Consider the following 22,911-nt stretch of genomic DNA (forward strand, 5'->3'; position numbering starts at 1 on the left):
TTTTACATTTTCTCTAAATTTCACCTGCAAGCCAAATCTCCCTTTTGGTGAGTAGTGTTGGGCCTAGTTGTCATATAGTCAAGAATATTTATATTTTTCCACTTCACCTGCCACCCAATAAATCTACTGGTATTAAATGTAATATTCAACAATGAAAGTTCCTTATATTGTCTATAGTGTGGATAACTTAGAGTATACTCCCATACTCCAACCACTCCCCATTCCATTCAAGAAGAAAATGGTTGCACCCTACCGCGCAAACTGCCGAATCGTCATGGCAGTTGTCCAATGCCGGGCTTAAACTGAACAATTTTCACAGTCTCAGACTAAAAACTGGAAGTATTAAGTCAGTTTTGGAGATGTAAGACATATCTGTGCTCTCCAGTCAACTCAATCGTTTTATGTTTCATATTTACATTAAATGACACAACGCACAAAAAATTGAGGATAACTTGTCTTTTAAATCAGAAGTCACGAATAATGTCTCGTTTAAACATTGTTTACATCAATGTAATAAGGGGTTTTGTAATGAGAAAATGCTCGCACTATCATATGTTATTGTGGATTGCATATAACAATTTGAAATTTTGGTTTGCAATTTAGCAAGCATCATGGAACTTAACATGCTTGATTTGCTTTCACGGGCCACATAAAATTATGTGGTGGGCCAGATCTGGCCCCCGGGCCTTGATTTTGACACGGTTTCTAAGCTATTCTAGCTAGCTAGCTACACACAGACTCAGCTATGTATGTATTTCATCATACAACCTCTTTATAACTCTACAGATACACAGAGCCCTGCACTTATGTGCCGAAAACACACGTGCGCACACACGCACGTCATTGTCCATATACATACAGTGCAGTCTGCAGGTGCAGTTTTTTCTAACCCTCTGTCTCTGTCCGTTCACAGGTCAGCAGTGTGACCGACCGAGAGAAGTATCAAGTCTGTCAAGAGTGGTGCGATCAGAGGAGGAGAAATGTCGAGGCAAGGTGGCCATTTGGCCCTGGCATTGATGTCATTGCAGCTGCTGCTATGGCACGAATCTGTGACAATTGAAGTGCCGCAAGATCGTAAGTGACTCAGCAATCACTCAATTTAACCAAACCTGAATCTATTTTCTTCATATTTTGTTCCGATCTTGAACAAAGTTACATGAATTGCCATTTTAATAAACCCTTCAGATACAGCTGAAAAGGATGCATAATGAAATCAGATGTGGGTTCTTTACATGTGTGCAAATAATTTATAATTAACATATAAAATGGAAATAAAAAAATATTTTTATTTCCAAACATTTCTATAGATACCACTACAAATGGAGTTACAAAGTTAAACAAATTACACAGTGATGGCACACGACTCTATTTTAACCCTTTCAGGCACACAGTTACTACATTTACGGTTACTTTTTTAAGATTTCATCCCAAAATGCTTTGCACTGTTTAGATGGGATCATTTGTCTAAAATAAATATTTCACAGGAGGTCAAATCATTGAAAAAAGTTTGAGAACCACCGGTGTAGATTCCTGCAGAATGAGGAGACATCTTTGACTTTCATAATACAGTAAATATTCCTAGAATTCCCGGAATTCTATGGAAAGGAATATCCTTCACCCGGAATAAAAACCTATGCATTAACATTTTGACTACGATATTACGTGTTACCGGAACTTGCGTAAGCGGAAATTCCACTACCCGTAACCCGGATGGAGGTGTAATGCCGCAGGAGCTTAAATACACGTAACGCCCACCCGATGCGACGGAAAATACACAACGCTGAAACAAGTTTTCATTTCGTGTTTTTTGATCATCAGATTCGAAACGACGACGTGTAAGTGACTTTTTATTGGCGTGCGTTTTACTGTAATTGCGAAAGATTTTAACTTTATTCACTTACGTCGTGTAGATCATCGCATCGAAACGTAGAAGAACTGTAACGACTGGAGCGGAGTGAGTGAAATGCATCCGTTTGAGCGAGGCTGGAAACAAAGTTAAAAAGATCCAGCAGACACTTGGAGTCGGAAAGACGCAAATCTACGAAACTTTAAAAAACAAGGCATTGATTCAACTCCTGATGACAAGCCACCATCCAGCAAGGAAGCAATGCAAATGGCAACAAAAATCCTTCAGTATGCACAAGAATTACCAGACATCGTGATCAACGGGACAGTTACTTGCAACTAGCAAGAAAACTGTATGACACACAGGCAAACATTGTCATAAACCAAAGAATGCATCCAACAAAACAATCCAAAATACAATTTTTTTTCCCAAGACAGAAAAAAATAAACATTAAAATACTGTATGTATTTTACTGTTGTGATTTTTTTGGGATACACCCGTATTGCAGTTTTTGTTATATAAACAGTTTTTGGAGAGTATATTTTTGTATTTTATTGATTGTGTTGTTACACATGCATTTTGTCAACATACTTGCAGGTTCATAAAGGACACGTACCATGCTCATTTCCCAAATGAGGAATTTCTGTTATCAGGACAAATTGGACAGCGCAAACACGAGTCCGTACTAGAGAATATTTACTGTATAGTACCGTGTCTCTTTAAATGGCTCACTGTTTTGTTGTTTAAACACGCAGATACTCGCATACACAAGGTCCATCTGCAAGCACCTCACACACCCATACTTTAAAATACCTGCCCTGAATGGTGCTAAATGTAATTCCATTTTACATTGAAGTATATTTTTACACAGCGAGCTCTTGGACACCTGCCTTACATATCAAATGAGCACATGCACCCCCGATGGTTTCTTTTCAGTGTGCCTAACCTTTTGACCCAAGGCTTACGATGCGCTATTGATCTGAAAGATCACACAAACATTTGCTCATTTACTTTGCAATCAAATTAATTTTTTTCTACATATTCGCAGAATGTTTTGAGAGTTCTATTCTTTGTAAACTAGATTTCCTTCTACAGTAGAACTCCTCGACAACGGAATCATGTTTACAGCCAGAAATTTTTCACAACAGGGGACTTTTCACTATCGCAAATTTTATCTCAGACGTAAACACAAACACACGCAAAAATGTAAATGTGTACTTTTAATTTTTATTCCAATAGCGCATAAGTATGAGCATACACTTATTTGACACTTCATATAGCCAGCGTAGAAAGAAAAAAAGGGAAAGAAATTGCGAAATTTACGATCAGCATTCACTTGCACTTACATCAATTTCTTGCATAATGTCTTTTACTTTGCTTCCTCCATCTTTCATCTTTATTACTTTTATCCTGTCTTCAAGTGTTAAAGCTTTTTTTTCTTAACTCCTTGTGAAGAACCTTGGTCTGCAAAGATTACACTCTTGACAAGTGATGATCTGTGCTTTCTATAGATCCCTGCAGGACACCGTTGCACACAAACCCGCGTATAGATTATGTTTGCATGCAGTCAATATTCAAGTTAAGGTTCAAAATTCTGGTTTCTGAAACATTCAGAACTACCCGCGTAAGTGCTCAGAAACACCCCGTATTTGAATAACCCTAATTTAAATGGCGACGCATGCACAATGCTGTGATGCAAATGGACATAATTTCCGCTTCTTACTTTCTACCATCAATCAAACAGATTACATCCATGTCACTCGCCACGAGAATAAAGCAGCTAGTTTCCTGCTTGCTCTCTGAGTTTTGCCATGATTGTTTACGTCTGCTTGTGGTTATTAGGGGAGTTGCGCACCAGATGTACGGCCTTACTGGATAAATTTTTTGCCGGAGAGACAGAAATAACGTGAAAACACCGCAGAGAAATAAATGGATTCCATTTAGGCTCCCATAGGGAGTGGAAACGTAAAACGGCCCCCGCCGGCTTCACTTTCCGCTACGGTGTAGCATCACCGCTGATTTCCGCGCATGCAAGTACTTCCTGTTCTACAAAGACCGTGATTCCTTGAAAAATAGAGCTAGTGCAGAATACAAACCAATGCCTCGTTCAAAGGAGGTAACCCAAATGCATTTATATGACCCTATATTAGGTTCTAGACCATAATCCGTTCCAGAAGGCTGTTTGAAAAGCGATTTGTTCGAAATCCGAAACTATTTTATTAGCCCATGATTAGGGGCTAATACACTATGCAGAAGTAACAAAAAAACGGTCAGATTTACGTAAATCACAACAAACACGTCTGCTCACAATGAACGTTACACTTCCTCGTGTAAGGAAGTCGAGTGGTGTATTTGGGTTTGCTCAGTTTGGTCGAAAACCGGTTTTCGGTCGTAATCCGACTCGTAAAAATCTCGAAGTTTCTGGTCGAAATCCGATTTGGTCGATAACAGAGACGTTTGAAAACCGAGGTTTGACTGTATTAGGGTTAGAAAATTGATAATCCGGAAGTCTTATTCGAGGAAGAGCATATTCGGGTGAAAAAACCTGAATACTGCCACTATTCAGGTTTCAAAAGGGTTATTGATAACTACATGTAAAGACAGTCTATCTCTTTCCCTTGTTGTTGGTCAACTGCTGCAAGCCTGATTTTACTAAGTGCATAGGAGACTTGAAAACAAAGGATGCATTGAGGTGCACACAATCACGTGAATGTCATTTAGCAACACAAACACAGGGGCACGCAAGTTGCTTCCTCAACTGGCCTAATCTTAAATTTACAGAGACTATTTTGTATGGTACTGTGCATTTTACACTGCACTGAATTTAAGGTTAAAACAAACAAATAAACAAGGATTTGTCAAATCAGAACCTGCATGGTAAGGAATTCTGTTTTACTCCGAAGACATTAAAAGTGCAACAGCACAAAATCAGCCTTGATTGTAAGCTTGCATTCATTTTATTTAATGTCTGCTGTGTATAAATGACTCACCTGGTTTGTGTTTTCTTTCTTTTGCTCATCATGGGAAAACTATGAACAGGTAAGTTATGTGTCCTGATGTTACTTTAATAAAGCAGAAACCCATGTAGTTGTAGAGCATGTAACAATATGCTAATGTTGTAGAATGGATAAAATAGCAGAATATGGTAATGTAATATAGATGATACTAATGTGTGCATGTGTGTATAATATATGGTTATTAACAACATTTTTACAATTTGCCCCCCACTTTCTCCCTGTTGCTTTACGTTGGACTAACAGCAAAGATCCTGGCAGACCGTAAGTCTTTTGTGTTAACGTGTTAATCTTTTACACTCACATTTTATGAATCGTCTCCTATGTTGTCTACAAGCTCAGGCAACCTGCTGTCCGAAACATTACAGTTTAAGTATTTGTGACAACGCTGCTTTGAAAGGATGGGAGTCATTAATTTAATACTGAAACTGGGTCAGATAAACCCGGACAACAAATTAGTGCTTTAATTGAATGAGATGCTTGAATTTTAGGCGGGCGATTAATATTACATCAAAACATGCTTATTTCCGGCTCTCTCTAGATATTTATATATTTCAGTTTCGGTAGAACGCAGGCACGTCGCCAGGTTTTTTTTTTCTCTTCCATGGGTAAGATGAGGCTTGACCAATATAACCTATCGCGCATGTAACTGAAAGACTCACTCCCCTCCCTGCCCTCAACAAGACATACGGGAAACAGCTGCCACAAAAACATGGGAACAAGAATTGTATTGAAACAGAATGGCAACTTGTAAACTTTTTAATGTTTTAACATATAAATAAATAAATACATTGGGTAGCTGAAGGGGTGATGCACAGATGTTGACAGGGCTAAACCTCTTGCCCCGTGCAGTGCCGTGCATGGTAGAGAGTCCTCATCTGAATTCTACAAAGTAGTTTGAAAAAACATGTTTTTGCTGAGTTCCCCGGGCATCTTTTCCCGCAAAACGTGGGTTTGGCATGCCACGTGCATAAGAAGTATTCAGGAAGCAGAAGAATCCTACTTAGAATGAGCATACCATTTGAAGAATGTTGCTTTTAGCTGGTATGTGTCATTATATTTCAGTCTTGCTTTGTAGCACAACTAACCATATCTTATAAATACTCGATGGTTGCCATGACAGTATACAAAACATGCACACTAAAAAAATGTGGTCTTGATGGATGAGTTTAGCTTTTAAATTTCTTTAAAAAGAAAGAAAGAAAAGCATTTCCTAATGCTAGGCAGGAATTCAGTCCACTTATAGTCTCTCTCTCTCTCAAGATAGTGTTATTGTGTATAGATGTGTGTGTGTGTGTGTCAATGTGTGTGTTTATTTGTAGTGGTTTAAAATGGCTGAGTGAGCTAGAAAAGCAAATGGCAAAGCCGTGTTGTCACTGTTTAGTGAGAGGGGGTTGTCTTCAGTAAGACATTAAATATGTATAGTGCACTGAAATGGGCTGGAGGTGGACACGATGGTATGTACATTTATATCAGGCTGTACAACACTGAGTTTGGTATATCACACACAAATTGGTATTTATTTATGTCTTGGTTTGTTTGTTTATTTATATCCACATACATACAACCAAACAGTAAGCGCACAATTTATACGTATATACTTATACGTCCTCCGACCAGGCTCCGGAAACACTCAGCAGAATGTATCACGTATGCCAATAAAATTAGGGACACATGACAAAACTGTACATAAAGGTCCAGTGAAACATGAATATATTTTATCTCACTTTCATTTGTAAAGGGTCAAATCAATGCAAAATTACCTCAGGGCATGTTTATGTGAAGCAAGTTCGTGATTTGTGCTTATTATACTTAACAGAGAACCAACAGATTCCCATGAGCAGAGGTTCAGACTGTCAACAATAGCATTTATCCAAAGTATTTGAACAGATGCATTTGTAAAAGGAGTCTGTGTGTGGTGATGTAGCAATGCAACCACACTCCTGTTTCTTTTCTTCCTTCAGTGAGACAGCCCCCTACTATAACCAAACAGTCGGTGAAGGACTACATTGTTGACCCCAGAGATAACATCATCATCGAGTGTGAAGCCAAGGGCAACCCGGTGCCAACGTAAGGAATGCACCCATGCATGGACGCACACACGCACACACACACACACACACACACACTGTTTCAATTGGTTACATCAGCAGTAGGACAGGACAGTGGCTCATTGTTTATTTAGGGTACTTGGCTATGGATAAAGGACATACTTACACACACATCCTGCAATTATCCATCCATCCATCCATCCAGCCAGCCATTCATCCATCTGTTCATGTGGCAGCAGCTTAAGCCCAGACTTCCCTTTCGCCAGCCGTTTCATCCAACTCTTCCTGGGGGAACCCGAGGTGTTCCCAGGCCAACCAGGAAACAATCTCTCCAGCATGTCATGAGTTGTCTCGGGCCGTCTGCCCGGGGGGCCGTGCCCGAAACAAATCATCTCACGCATCTTAACCACATGCCCGAGCCATCTCATGAGCAAGAGAAGCGTCTCTACTCTGAGCCTCTCCTGGATGAGTGAGCTTCTCCTCTATAGCGGTGGGCGGGGGGGAGACCAGACAACATGTCGAAGAAAATCATTTCTCCCACTGTTATCCATGATCTTGTTCCTTAACTCATTCAGTACCAGCCAATTCTAGACCAAGTCTGAAAAGACGTTTAAAAACGTCTTTGGGAGTGAATGAGTTAAGTTACAACCGACATTTTCTTTTTTTTTTTTTACCAGAGGTGAGAGTCACAATGGAGATTGACAGATAAATCCAGAGCTTGATCTTCCAGCTCAGCTCCTTCTTTCAACAGGAAAGACCGATGACAGAGTCAGCATCACTGCAGACACTGTACCAATCTGCTTTGTCCATCTCCTGCTCTATTTTTCTCTCAATTGTGAACAAGACCTGAAGATATTTGGACTCTTATGCTCGGTACAGGATTTCATCTCTGACCTGGAGAGGGCACACCACCCTTTTCCAAATGAGGACCATGGCCTCAACTGTGGAGGTGCTGATTTTCATCCAAGCTGTTTCTGAGCCGTGCTTTTTCTGGTCCCTCAGCTTGGACTTGGTTGCCCAGGGTGACCCTGCCAGGGGCATCAAGCAGCAGACAACTCAGCTCCCAGAGTCATTGGTACACACAAACCCCTCCACCATGAGGGAAAAAGTGTAGTTACTTGACATTTGATTTGTACCCAACGTGGCTCTCTCCTTGCTGCCACAACTATTGTGCTAAAATAATGCTGCAAGTCGACTGATTCATGCTCATTAAACATTGAGCATCAGGGATCATTACACACTTCACTCACAAACATTTTTATACAACTTTAACTTTTTTAGTTTAGTTAAACACAAAATTTGTCACACCGTTTTTTTCGGTGGGTAGAGCATGACCAGATTTACTGATGCATCAATTGGCATAACATACCTTTGTAGGATGTAAAGATTGACATTTGCTGAAGATATATTTGCAAAATATTTTATATTGTAACAATAGCTTTGTTTGCAACAAGCAGACGAAAAAGGTCAGTTATTTTAAAAAGGTGACAAAAAATGAAACACTACCATGGTAAAAACTTTAAACATCAGTAAAAATCAGTGAAATAATAGCTGACAACCAAACATCTTTAAATTTATTTGTATTGGTTCAAAACAAAAATACCAAATTTGAATACTCTAGAAAAATATAGTTGAAGATTTTTAGAAACGTTATAATATTTGTTCATTATTTAAGCCTTTGGGGAATATAAAACCCCATTGAACATTTGACATCCCAACCACTCGGCTATCGGTGGTTTGATTTGGTAATATGACATCAGTGACTTGATGGACAAAATTAAGAAAGGTAATTTAAGACTATTGTGACTGGATTGGCCTTGGGCGGCACGGTAGACAACTGGTGAGCACGTCCTCCTCACAGTGCAAAGGTGCAGTGTTCGATTCCGGCTCTGGCCTTCCTGTGTGGAGTTTGCATGTTCTCCCCGTGCCTACGTGGGTTTTCTCCGGGTACTCCGGTTTCCTCCCACATCCTATAAACATGTACGGCAGGTGCAAGGAACACTCGAAATTGTCCCGAGGTATGATTGTGAGGGCAAACGGTTGTTCGTCTATGTTTGCCTTTGCGATCGGCTGGCTGATACGCCAAACCCAGCAATGCAAAAGAGATGAAGGCCACTATCAAAGCAACCTGAGCAGTGCCACACCCTGATCGACTCATGCCATGTCAGTAATTCAGGCAAAAGGAGCCCCAATAAATAAATAAATATCTATACTTGAGTCATATATTCAAAACTAACAGCACTCTTACTTGGCTGCAGTTCTTGGTAACTTTACCCAGTTCTCCTACCAGATATAGCGTGACTGCAGTGTTGATTAAAAATCCGGTAAATCCTCTTTTCTCACTAAAAACAAAGTCATTATATAATCTGAAAGCGTGAGACGAAATTGCAGTCCTTCATGGTCAAAATGACATTGCGCAAGATCACTCAAATGAAGGTAGAAAATGATCTCCAATTTGTTACAAAATGTTTTCTTTGTGTCAGTGGCACATGAACTTGGATTCAAAGAATAAGATGCCGATACTGTACTGTTAATTCTAGTAAATGCTTAAAAGTGGCATGGTAAATATTTTCTTCCCCTTTGACACTGTATAAAGTCAACGACATATGATAAAAAGGTCTGAGATGAGTCTGACTTTGAATTTAAAAACACAACACAACATCAGAATGAAATCCATCCAAAGTCGATAACTCTTTCATTCTCTTTTTAATGGATCAGGTTCTCATGGAGAAGAAATGGGAAGTTTTTCAACATTGGAAAAGATCTGCGCGTAACAATGCAGAAACGCTCAGGAACCCTGGAAATTGAATTTCGTAATGGAGGACGGCCGGAGGACTACGAAGGAGAATACCAGTGCTTTGCTGGCAATGATCACGGAATGGCGATGTCTAACAAAATTCTGCTTCGGGTCTCCAGTAAGAATACCAGCACGCAAGTTTATATTGTGTCAGAAAATATTGACCTTTACTTTTTAATTCGATCAAACTTTATCCAGTACATTTTCCCCCTTTGCCATTTTCCAGAGGCACCTCTGTGGCCTAAAGAAGTGCTGGAGCCAGTGGTGGTGACTGAGGGCTCCTCGCTCGTCCTTTCCTGCAACCCCCCTCCAGGCCTCCCTCCTCCATTTACTTTCTGGATGAGCAGTCGTGAGCAGCATTATACAAGACAGTACACATCTTCCACCAATAGTGCAAATTGTACACTAAAACACACACGCCTTACACGCAGTATTTGTACCACATAGACTTGGTATAAAGTCCATGGATTGTAACACACCGTGTGTGTGTGTGTGTGTGCGCGCGCGCGCGCACGCATGATTTTTTTAAAAATTAAGTGTTGCAAAACTCAAATTTACCATGCAAAAGTATTGTAACAAGTCAATTCCTTTATTTTGTGCTGTGGCCTGATAACATTTGGGTTAAAAGATGAACATGAGAAAAGAGACCTTTTTATTTCCAAGTATCTACATCTGGATTTGAAGCACAACGTAAAGGATAGTGCCTTTTGTATGTGAGCATAAGTGACGGCACATTTGAGTCGTTTCCCAGGTGTATGCTCTTGCATTGATTATTGAAAACAATCATGAGCACTAAATGTCCACACTCAGTTTATTTGTGAAAATAAAACATTGAGAAGATGATACTTTTTCTAGTTGAGGGTAAAATCAGCGGTGAGTAACAGCAGATCATTCATGAAATCAATTAATAAATAACTCTAGAATGGCTAATAAATATGTAATAAATACATATATAACTAATTAGTTAATTGCTACCTAACTTGTTCATTTGACTAGCGGCCTGGCCATTCTTGTTCTGTGCAATTATTGTTGACATCGCTGGCAACAAGTGAATCAGAAATGGCAACGTCACTGCTCGCTTGCAGCTCTTCGTTGCAAGATTCAGATTCCTGTGTCATTGTTTTGGCCTTTTTGTAGCCACACCAACATTCACGGGTTCAATTGTTTACAACCAAGGACTGGATAGATAATTCGTTTCAACTTGCTCTATCATGAGCATGTTTGGAAATATTCTCCAAGCACGCACAGGTTGACACCAGCCGTTGGGAAACTCTGAACGTTGCTTAAATTTGCCGTTCGTTTAGGATTATGCATGCATTATTCAGAGTGCACCAAGAACAGAGTGCCTGTGTATGCACCAGGCGCACTGACTCTAGACACGGTGCTCCAGCACTGAAATTGATAGGAGTTGAGCGTACTCTGGCTCTTCAAACACCCCCACTCTCAGAGTAGTGCAGAGTGAATTCCCAACGCGCCTGACGTTTTCATTCTTCACTCTTCATTCTTCTTCACTTTCTTTTGCTGGTACACACTCAACTCGTGAGACCACCTTGCAAGGGAAAGGTGTGTGGCGACAGCCAGTATACTCCGGCTAATGTAGTATAGCCATAGACTATGAGTAGCACAAAGCACAAGAGAGAGGCAAGAGAAGGTACTGTGGGCTAATGTGAAGTCCTAGTACGCTGTAAAAAGTGCTGCAGGCTAAAATTGAGAAGTGCTGATACTCTATACTGGTGCGTACCAGCCCACTTAAGCCCTGCTTTTTAATGCCATCTTCTGTACCACATACCGGAGAAAGATGCACATATCTAGAAAGAAAATCTTAAATTTTCTCTTTTCCCTCATGCGATATCAAACACAAATGTATTCCGTCTGTAAAAAAATACATAAATAAAGGAATTGGCCTCACTGTTGAAATACGTTTGTTGGTTGAATGTGCAATCGATGTTTCCGCTTCATTTTCAGAACAAAATGTATCTCTTCTGCATATCATACATCCATGGTCACAAGCATGTGTCAACACACATCCAAGGCGAATATTGTTTAAGTCCAGTCCTCTCTGTCTTTGCCCTCCTCACTGTCCCAGTGATGATGCCGATCCGACAGGATAAGCGAGTGTCCATGGGCTTAAATGGAGACTTGTACTTTTCCAACGTTATGGCGCAAGATGCTCAGAACGACTACAGCTGCAATGCCCGCTTCCTCTTCACTCACACGATCCAGCAGAAGAACCCCTTCACTCTCAAAGTTCTTACTAGTAAGTGGACAACACATCCATATTCCAAACCCAGACAAACCATGCTGATAAAAGATCGCTGGGGTCGGGCGGAATCCTTGTTCCTCCAAAGATCCCCCAAAACATTGCATGATCAAAGAGAGCAATCCATTTTCAACACTTAGGATTGGTCAATCATTTCTAAATATAGCACATAAGGAGAAAATGAATGGATGAACACCGACACATGTGGAATGAACCAATAGTATAGATTTGTGAAAGAAATATTGCATATAACAAATTGTGACATAGGAGAAGGTTCTGGCCTGAAGCCAGCGATATCATCATCCTCATTTAACAACATTAGTTGTTTTGTTGTGTTATTTTGACTTCAAGATGGCGTCGCAAGAGTGGCTGCTTTTCCAGCAGCTCCTATTTTTTTTTATCTTCTACTTCTTCCTCTCATAACTTTGCTGCTGTGAAGTGGGAATTTCTCCATTGTGAGACTATTAAAGGTTTTCTTATCTTATCTTATTACGGAGAAGCTAACGCAAGGGAAATATAACCTATAAAGCCTTTTGTGTACATTTAAACAAGTACTGTATTGCACGCCAAAGTACCTATTTTGGAATATGTCCCCATCTAGAGGTGATGACATGTCATGGCAAGAGATGCATTTTTCCGAAGAGCAAAATGAAAGAGATTTGTATGTTCCAGCTTTTTGTCACCACCGTATTGCGCGCATGTTTTCTGAATGTATTGATTTATGGTTGGTTTATATGTGTGAATGTCTCTGTATGTGCATGCTTGTTCATGTGTTTTCAGACGATCCTTATAATGATACCTCTTACAATGACAGTGACCCATATGGTGGTGAGTCACGATGTATGGGCAGTTCTGTCTCCTGTCCAGTTGTAACATGATTAGAATAATGAGAGGAGCTTACGTCATACTTAATTCACCACCTGAACTAAACATCCTTCCATCCATCCATTTTCTAATCCGCTTATCCTCACGAGGGTGGCGGGCATGCCGGAGCCTATCCCAGCCGTCTTCGGGAATTCGGCAGGGTACACCCTGACCCGGTTGCCAGCCAATCAAAGGGCACACATCGATGAACAAACACTCATCTCCACAATCATACCTAAGGACAATTTAGAGTGTTCCATTAGCCTTCCATGCACATTTTTGGAACGTGGGAGGAAAACGGAGTACCCGGAGAAAACCCACACTGGCATGGCATGAACATACAAACTCCGCACAGGAAGGCTGGAGCCGGAACCGAACCCTGCACCTCCGCATTGAGAGGCGGACGTACTAACCAGTCTCAAATAAATATAATTATGTGATAGACAAGGGAAGCTAAAAATGAATTTATTTTGCCTTTCGCTCTAAGTTGGCTAGGCTCGGCTCCAGCTCACCCTCAGCCCTAATGAGGAGTCGGGGTCCAGAAAATGGGCGAATGGATCGCTATTTCTTTTTTGACCTAAACCATAAAACTAATACATTTGAGACGTTCATTGACTTTGCTCACAGTTTGATCTGTTTATGAGACTGAATCCTATAGCCGTTTCCAAATAGAAATCATAACGATACACATTCAGTATTCCTTTTGAAGTAAATGGTCTTTCACCTGCATCGCCTTCAAAGCGCTTCTCACTGATTTCACATTCATCTACTGATGACACAGCATCAGGAGCAATTGGGGACTCAGTATCTTGCTCAAGGACACTCTGACATGGTCTCAAGGACGAGTGATCGAACCCACAACCTCTGGGGAGCCATGCCACCCCAGTAGTATAATTTCTTAAAACTTTATGGATTTTCCCTTTTGCGTGGGTTTTTCTAAATGAGCAACATTGTACTGAGCACCTAGAACAGTATGTACTACTATCCCACATTGTGTGTAAATGTCCAGTTTCATGGTCTTCATAATATTTTTCTTCCTGGCATGATACTGCTCTGTGCTGGCAAAACACACACACACACACACACACACACAAATTAACTAACTAACTAATTAACAAATGTACTAACTAAATAAATAAATGAAGGCCAAATAAAATATAAGACACTTATGGAATTAGGCTTTAATATACAGTATAGTACTGTATATATTAAAGCCTAATTCCATAAGTGACTTTATGGCGGATTAAGCTAGTTTTCTCTCTCTGATCTTCAGGGCCGATAACTAAAACCTCTGTTTTGTCCTGATTGAGCTACAGTATGTAGGTACTTGTTTAATATACTACTCACATTTAGATATTGTTCCCTGTGTACAAAGACAGCACTTTGTTGATGCTGACTTTCCGATCTGCTGGGCAAACCTGCCATCTACTTCAGCATTTTACTTATTTATACCGTAGATCTGTGTCTCCCTCCCTCCATGTCACACATTTCTCAATGTGTTAATCTTTTACAAAAGGCCTGACGGTGTGAGAGCCAACTCGTCGAGACAAAGGTTCTCTTTCAAAGACTTTCATTTTGGCAAGCTTGGCTTGGCAAAGCTGAAAAAGTAGCCAGCTCTGTATGTTTTAGAAGCAAATATATCAAATGAATGATGGAAAATATTCTTCAGTGTGATGCCACACTAATGTCATCCCAGAGAAAAAATATAGGACACGTTTCACTGGCTGTTCTTTTTCGACATTTAATGACAATCCATGCCACCTCTGTTCCCTTGGCAAACATTAAGGAAGATCGATGGCCGTGTTGCTGTGTCTGCTTCTCTTAATGTCTTCCTGTGAGAGAAGCCAGAGAGTGTTGGACCCATTTACTGACCACAGTGACCTCACCAGACTGGAGAGAGCCACAATACTCTGTGGAAATGGAACACGGTCATTAGGAAGTGATCAGAATTATAGCATTCAATTTAGGTGGCAGTTTCGATAAAGACAATAATAAGCTCAGATTAGACAGTGTGCCGTGCTCGAAAGAACCTGTTATAGTTTGATGTTCAACCCCTTTCGTGCACCCTGTAACCCGATAACATAAGCTCTCCACTGTTGTAACCACTGTCCCCGAAAGGCTTAATGGATAAGAGGCTCGAATGTGTTTAAATGTCATCTTTTTCCTCATTTGCAGGTCGTAAAGTCGCAGAGTCCACGCCAACCTTCCTCTCACCATTGGGGAGTGAGAGCTCCAAAATGGTGCTGAGAGACGAGCAACTGCTGCTGGAGTGTATTGCTGCTGGACTGTGAGCTGACAGACACGTTGCACGCACACACATATAGGGCTCTATTTTCATGTCAAGCACAGGTCTCGCTCGGCGAGCTGTTCGGCTCTGGGTAGAGGTGGACTAGATAAAGTTTTGACATTTTTGCAGAAGCACGCAGTTGAGTACACTTAAAACCAGGGGTTTTGTGTCGTTGATGGGGTGAACATAGCTTACTGGATTCTTTCATTCTCTTTCAAATTGATGCGTAAGAGACGCAGTCCTTGGCATCGTAGAGGAAGAAACTGATTTGCTGCAGTCCATGCAGGAGGTCAAAGCACGCAAAATACATTTACAAGAAACTGCAAGCAGAGCTCCACATCTATGGATGATGTTAAATTGGCCAGAGAGATCACAAATCTGTGAAGTGTGCTTTTGCAGACCACCTTCCACCCTGATCCTATGGGTCTGTGTGTGACCCCAATAGCTGTGCTCAGGGATGGCAATTTTCCGCGGATCCGCGGAAATCCGCCGTTTTATTTCTTAAATTGATCATTTTTGTGAATCGTCTCAATCCGTTGAGAACATTTAAGGGGGGGTCAGGTAGCTTATTGTCGAGTTTTCACGAGCTCTCCCGATCAGTCTTTCCATCTTCCGATTGTAAACAGCCCTGCGATTGGACGTGTATGATGTCTTACATGTTGTGATTGGTCGCCTCGTCCAGGCCACGCCCCTTTCTGCTTTTTTTTCATCACTAGCCATTGCCATCCCTGTGTGCTGCATCCAGTGGGGTGATTTAAAAATACAGGGTGTCAATAAAGTCTCTTTACCATTTCAAAAATGTATTAAAAATGCAATTGATTAGATATTTTACTCAGATTGGTTCTTTTGTATTCATCGTTTATTAAAGTTTTTTTTTTTTTACCTCTTTTAATACACTTCTACTTGGGCACCATTAGTAGCACATCAAGACGGTCCTCGATTTCTTGCCCGGTACGCTGTAGCATAGCCTCATCAATTGTGGCAATGGCATCAGTCATCCGTTGCGATAGGTCAGTAATGTCCCTTATCTTTGTTCGATACACGATATCTTTAACATAGCCCCATAGAAAGAAGTCCGGGGGAGTGATATCTGGTGAACGTGACGGCCAAGGAATTGGCCCAACCCTCCCAATCCACCGGTCTGGAAATGTTTGATTAAGGAACCCACGAACATGCAGCCCCCAATGTGATGGTGCACCATCTTGCTGAAAAATGATGGTTGGTTGAAGGTCATTCAGTTGTGGTGCCACATATTCAGTTCAAAGGTCAAGGTAAACATTTGCAGAAATTGATGTCTCGTTGAAGAAAAATGGACCAATTATTCCATTGCACCTGATCCCACACCTTGCATTTGTGAACAAATCTGAATAAAATATCTAATCAATTGCCTTTTTAATAAATTTTTGAAATGGTAAAAAGACTTTATGGACACCCTGTACAATAAAGATGTTAATAATAATAATAATAATAATCATAATCATAATAATAATAATGCATTCAAAATTAATTTCTGCAATGACTCAGAGGTTTCGTTGCACACCATTGTCATATTCTTGAAATACGGTGAAATACACCACACGTTGTATGCGCAGTGCAATATTTGAGTGCCTGTGAGCCGATCAAATCGTGACACTACCTGCTCAACTAGTTTGAGGTGATTCCAGCAGATCCACTTTCAGCCACCAAATTGTCAAGTGCGCCGGCCACATGTCTATGCATGCCAGAATGCCCATAATTTTTGTCAGGGGTCGTAGCTAAAAATAAAATAACGAAAAATAAAGCCTGAAGCAATGAAACACTGATATCATTTGACAAGTTCTCGTTTTGAAGTACGAAACAAACTGAATGTTTTAATTGGAGTTAATGCCTAAGTGTATCAAAGGTGGATGGATCGATGTGCATTTTTTGTTACGTTTTGTAATTCACCATAATGCTTTTACAAGCAGTCCTCTGCAATGTTTTCAGAATGGATGGTTTCATTTGTTGCACCCTATATTGCAGTGTTTTTCAACCCGTGTGCCGCGGGAAAATATCCAATTTGTATGCCTGCGCGGTCTTTCGCCCAGAAAGTAATCATCTAGTACCCTCCCATACCGCTAGGGAGCAGCAACAGCGAGCCAATTGCCTTGTGTTTCGACGAGAGACAAGCGAATTTGTGACGCATGAATGCAGGACGACGGTGAAACAATAAGGCAGAGAAGAAAAAGTAGTGTGTTTCCTGTAACCCGACCGACCGAGAATTTCTACGTTGAAAAAAAACTTTACGGTCGGCATTTTTTTCAAACAACCCTCTACATTTTTGTGTAGAGAGTTTACATCGGCGCAAACTCTCACGATATTCACGTTGAGCGCGTGCATCGTTTGCCCTGTCGTCTGTCAATAACATTGAATCATGGCGGCGGCCGCGATCTCCGACGACAGTTTAAACCGCGTTTTCTGGGTTACAGTCGCATGCTCGCACCGTAATGTTCAATGTAATCGCATCCATTGATGTATTGAAAAAATTCAGCGAACTATTTGATGAACACCACGGGCCGAGGGGCGGCGCTGGCCACGGAGCGGCGGAACGGCGGCGGGGGCGTTGCGTGCGTCGCGGGGGTAGGGGACGGTGTCGGGCGCAGGGTCGGTTGGTGCATGTCGCGCTGCCGGCCGCTCCATGTCCCGCCGGTCTCCCCCACCCGCCCGCCGGCGCTCCCCGACTGCCCACCCCACCGACCCGCGCGTCCGCGCGCTCGTCGACGCACCGTCCGCCTAGTCTACGTAACTCTAGTACAGGCCGGGCCGCGACCGGCGTCGGGGACCTCTCCCCGCCGGTGTCATCGCGACCCGGCCGACCTCGGAACCTAACACCAGCCGCCGGGTACCCAAATCTCTCGCCGATTAAAAAAAAAAAAAAACTTTGTCCGACCTACCGACCCGATGCTGAAATTTCATGTTACCTGAAACAGTGGTTACTATAGTGGACAGTTTATCATGTTATTAGATTACGGGGTGCATGAAAGGGTTCAAATGTTCCTTTAAGTCAGTCCTTCTTAAATAGTGGGCCGTGCCCTCAAAGGGGGGTGTGGTGCAATGCCAGAGTGGGGACATGTGACTCTGGGGAACATGTGCTTTTTTTTTGCTGAAAAAAAAAGAATTCAGTGAAACTCCTCTATAACGAAATCATGTTTGCAGCAAGAATTTTTTCACAACAGGGTTTTTTTTACTGGAGCAAATTTGATCTCAGATGTAAACACACACACAAACGTATGTGTACTCTTTATTTTTATTTCAATAGTGCATAAGTATGAGCACACACTTATTTGACACTTCAGATTGTCAGTGTAGAAAGAAAAAAAGGTAAAGAAATTGCGAAATATACGATCAGCATTCGCTTTCACTTACATCAATTTCTTGGATAATGTCTTTTATTTTGCTTGCTTCGTCTTTCATTTTGATCACTTTTACCCTCTCTTCCAGCATCTGAGCTCTTCTTGTCTTAGCTGCTTGACATCCACAGGTCCATTTTGTAGCCATTTTAGCAATGCAACATCCATGCTCGTCTGAATCTAACAATAACAAATACCTCTTGGACCTGGTGGCTTTTCTTTCCACCATCTCACTGTCTCTAACTCGACCTCCCCTCGATCGCCACCCAAGACAGCGTTGCTCAGCTAATGTCATGCAATGAACTTTTAAGCCAGCCACGGGACGCTTTGTAGTCCTCGATGGCCATAGTTAGCTCTCGAAGGCTAAAAACCTTACGCTAACTGGAGCGCTTCTCTCTCATTAGCGCTCCAGTTAGCGTAAGGTTTTTAGCATGATAACAAGTAAAGCATTTTCCTCGAAAATGCTTTTACTCTGAGCAGCTAATCGGATGCATTCCACTGTATATTCTATGGATCTAGCTTCAGTATCTACACACATAGACAGTGAGGTCCCTCTTGGCCAATCAGAGGCCAGGATGATGCTCGGTAAGCCAATGGCAGGGCAGCTATGAGTATGTTGCGTTCAGGAAACTCGCAGCTGTGACCGAAATAAACATCGTTCACTATGTAAACCAGTGTGGTGGTTGCTGTTGCCGATTCAGAACGAAGCAGTAGAGGTCGCTGTTGGATTAGACTTCATTGTAGTGAATGTCTTCGCGAGGCTGGAGCAGAGAAAATGATTTCGTATAACGCAACAGGGGTTTTTTTCGTCGTATGGGGGGCAGTTGAATGGGAATGGTGTTAATGCGTGAAGATTTTTTCACATTAGGGGGTATATTCGCCCATGTAGGTTTCGTTCTAGAGGAGTTTCACTGTAAAGTGTAAGTGCGCATCCATTACAGCAGTTGGCAGTGGGGCCCTTATTGACAGAGAGTATGCAGGGAGTGTTAGATCTATGTTTTTTTTTGTTTTGTTTTGTTTTTTTTTTGCACCGAGCAGGCGATATGAAGTGCAGTAAACAAACCCTTAAGAGACAAGATAAAAAAAAAAAAGGCAGAGCGAGATGAAGATAATGAGACAAAAGAAAGTCACCTGAAGGCTAAGTCAAGGAAATATGACAAAGTGTATGTAGCGCTTGGCTTCAAAGTGACTACTGCAGGAGACGGACGAGGAAAGACCGGTGTGTTGATTGTCAAAAAATGCTGGCTGCAGACAGCACGAAGCCAAATAAATCAAGGCACCACTTAAAGACATTACACCTCAATCACGCTGATAAGCCGCTTAAGAAGTTGTGCATTGCAAAACGAGCTCATCATAGCCATCAATCCTGACTTCCTCATTTTGATATTACTGTAAAAATAATAATAATAATAATAAATCAGCAGAAATATATTTATTCGTTTTTGTTTTGTCGACGAAAGTGTTTCATATATTGTGCTCCGCAGTATGTGAGTCAATTCTAAACTGGCTATTAAAACATTTATACGCACTTTGGAGACAATATGAGGAACATTTACAACAAAACATTTCATTTATTATTGATTTAATCTTCAGGGTGGCAGGTGGGAAGTGGCAAAACTTTAGGTGGGAGTGGCAGCTGCCACCCCTTGCCACCCTGTATAACCGCCTGTGACCAACAGTACATGTTGTAGATGTGTTGATCTGTGTATGTCTTCACCCACAGTCCCACACCGGCTATCAAATGGTTTAAGAAGGGTGGTGATCTGCCAGGACACAAAGTGAAGTTTGAGAAGTACAACAAGACTATGAAGATTATCAATGTGTCAGAGGAGGATGCTGGAGAATACGTATGCATGGCGAACAATCATTTAGGTAGCATACGTCACTCGATTTTTGTTCAAGTCAGAGGTGAGTGAATTTTCTGACTGCTTATCTGTAATATGCCAGACAGCGTGAAACTGAGTTTATGCCATCGTTCGCTCTGTGTTCCACAGCGGCTCCTTATTGGCTGGACAAACCAACAAACCTGGTGCTAGCTCCAGAAGAAAATGGCCGCCTGGTGTGTCGAGCAAACGGCAACCCTAAACCCACCATCCAATGGCTGGTTAATAGCATCCCTATCGACAGTAAGTCCTGTCTCATGTTCACACGTAACGACTACATTCGGCTAATTTGAGGTCACATTTCTTGATGGGTTTTGTAATTACTAACAATACAATTGCCTCACGGTAAATGTAACCAGCTAAAACATTTAATAATACCAATTAATGTTCTCTGTATTTTTCCTCCTCCGAAGGCTCACTTCCCGATTCTAGTCGACAACTGATGGGTGACACCATCATCTTCCGCTCGGTGCAGATGGGAAGCAGTGCAGTCTACCAATGCAATGCCTCAAACCAGCACGGTTATCTTCTGGCAAATGCCTTCGTCAGTGTCATTGGTGAGCTATAGAGGGAGTGATGTGATTTGAAAAATGGAGGAGTTGCTGTTTACTGAGTTTCATTAATTAACTTTGCCAGTTGATGTCACCATAAAACTTTCTGTGTAATAATAAATATGAAGGTGGCATATGTATCTCTGTAGTCTGTGCACGAAGAAAGGATATTGGTGGAAAGCTCAATAAACAAAAAAAATAGACACCACTTTACAGTGTTAGGGCTACATCAAAAAGTGAAAAATAATAATATACTGTATTCTCAAAGTCGTACCTTTGAGAGTAATGTCACAATTTGAATGTCATGATTCCCATGCACTCCTCCGTGAGCCTTCACTTTACCGTGGTGGAGGGGTTTGTGTGTCCCAATGATCCTAGGAGCTATGTTTTCTGGGGCTTTATGCCCCTGGCAGGGTCACCCATGGCAAACAGGTTCTAGGTGAGGGACCAGACAAAGCACGGCTCAAAAACCCCTTATGATGATTGAAATTAATGGATTGATCCATTAGTTTCCCTTGCCCGGACGCGGGTCACCAGGGCCCCCTTCTGGAGCCAGGCCTGGATGTGGAGCTCGTTGGAGAGCGCCTGGTGGCCGGGCCTACACCCATGGGGCCCGGCCGGGCTCAGCCCGAAGAGGCAACGTGGGTCCCCCTTCTCATGGGCTCACCACGCATGGGAGGGGACAAAGGGGTCGGTTGCAATGTGAGCTGGGCAGCAGCCAAAGGCGGGGACCCTGGCGGTCCGATCCTGGGCTGCAGAAGCTAGCTCTAGGGACGTGGAATGTCACCTCTTTGCAGGGAAGGAGCCCGAGCTGGTGTGCGAGGTAGAGAAGTTCTGACTGGATATAGTTGGACTTGCCTCGACACACAGCCTGGGTTCTGGTACCAGTTCTCTCGAGAGGGGTTGGACTCTCTTCCACGCTGGAGTTGCTCACAGTGAGAAGCGCAGAGCAGGTGTGGGCATACAATGCCTGTACATTGGGGTTCACACCGGTAGATGAGAGGGTTGCCTCCCTCCGCCTTCTTTCCTGACCGTTGTTTGTGCATATGCACCAAAGAGCAGCTCAGCGTACCCAGCGATCCAGTCCTTGGAGGGTGTGCTGGAGAGTATTCCGGCTGGGGACTCCCTTGTTCTGCTGGGGGACTTCAATGCTCACGTGGGCAATGACAGTGAGACCTGGAAGGGTGTGATTGGGAGGAACGGCCCCCCTGATCAGAACTCGAGTGGTGTTTTGTTATTGGACTTCTGTGCTCATCACGGATTGTCCATAACGAACACCTTGTTCAAACATAAGGGTGTCACCAGGCACCAGGACACTCTTGGCCGCAGTTCGATGATTGACTTTGTGGTTGTATCATCGGATTTGCGGCCGCATGTTTTTGACACTCGGGTGAAGAGAGGGGCGGAGCTGTCAACTGATCACCACCTGGTGGTGAGTAGGCTCCGATGGTGGGGGAAGATGCCGGTCCAACCTGGCAGACCCAAACGTATTGTGAGGGTTTGTTGGGAGCGTCTGGCGGAATCCCCTTTCAGAAAGAGTTTCAACTCCCACCTCCGGCAGAGCTTTTCCCATGTCCCGGGGGATGCGGGGGACATTGAGTCCGAATGGACCATGTTCCGTGCCTCTATTGTTGAGGCGGCCAATCTGAATTGTGGCCGTAAGGTGGTTGGTGCCTGTCGTGGCGGCAACCCCCGTACTCGCTGGTGGACACTGAAGGCGGAATTCCCACCACTCTATTTGACCAATAATCAAATACCTTGGCGGACTTCCTTCAACACCAGCAGTAAGGGATGCCGTCAAGCTGAAGAAGGAGTCCTATCGGGCCTTTAATCAGAGATGAAAGTCCTCCGGAATTTCCCGGAATTCCGTTTTTTTTCAAATGTTTTTGAAAATCTCTCCGGAGAATTTCGGAAAATTTGCCTAAAATTAATCCGGATATTAGTTGACAACATTGAACAAAGACGCGTTTGAGTTCGTTGTTTTGCTTTC

General features: G+C 42.3%; 1 protein-coding gene across 11 annotated transcripts in view; it reads left to right on the forward strand.

Annotated features, from left to right (window-relative positions):
* Positions 1-22,911, forward strand: part of nfasca (neurofascin homolog (chicken) a) — a 152,537-nt gene that overhangs the window by 80,418 nt on the left and 49,208 nt on the right. For 10 of the 11 annotated variants that reach the window (XR_015101552.1, XR_015101551.1, XM_086116996.1 and 7 more), the window contains exons 3-12: positions 914-1,074; positions 5,107-5,124; positions 6,825-6,930; positions 9,630-9,826; positions 9,935-10,057; positions 11,795-11,965; positions 15,008-15,119; positions 20,211-20,395; positions 20,482-20,613; positions 20,784-20,927. Coding sequence is in view for 9 of the 11 variants with exons in the window: in XM_086116996.1 (XP_085973122.1) it covers positions 981-1,074; positions 5,107-5,124; positions 6,825-6,930; positions 9,630-9,826; positions 9,935-10,057; positions 11,795-11,965; positions 15,008-15,119; positions 20,211-20,395; positions 20,482-20,613; positions 20,784-20,927 (1,282 nt within the window). In the remaining 2 variants the exon portion in view is untranslated. The remainder of the gene's footprint in view (positions 1-913; positions 1,075-5,106; positions 5,125-6,824; positions 6,931-9,629; positions 9,827-9,934; positions 10,058-11,794; positions 11,966-15,007; positions 15,120-20,210; positions 20,396-20,481; positions 20,614-20,783; positions 20,928-22,911) is intronic. The other variant, XM_086116997.1, reaches the window with a different exon arrangement.

The sequence above is a fragment of the Hippocampus guttulatus genome, chromosome 8 (genome assembly GCF_054856545.1).
Source record: "Hippocampus guttulatus isolate MCC_2025c chromosome 8, RoL_Hgut_1.0, whole genome shotgun sequence".
NCBI classification, from domain to species: domain Eukaryota; kingdom Metazoa; phylum Chordata; class Actinopteri; order Syngnathiformes; family Syngnathidae; genus Hippocampus; species Hippocampus guttulatus.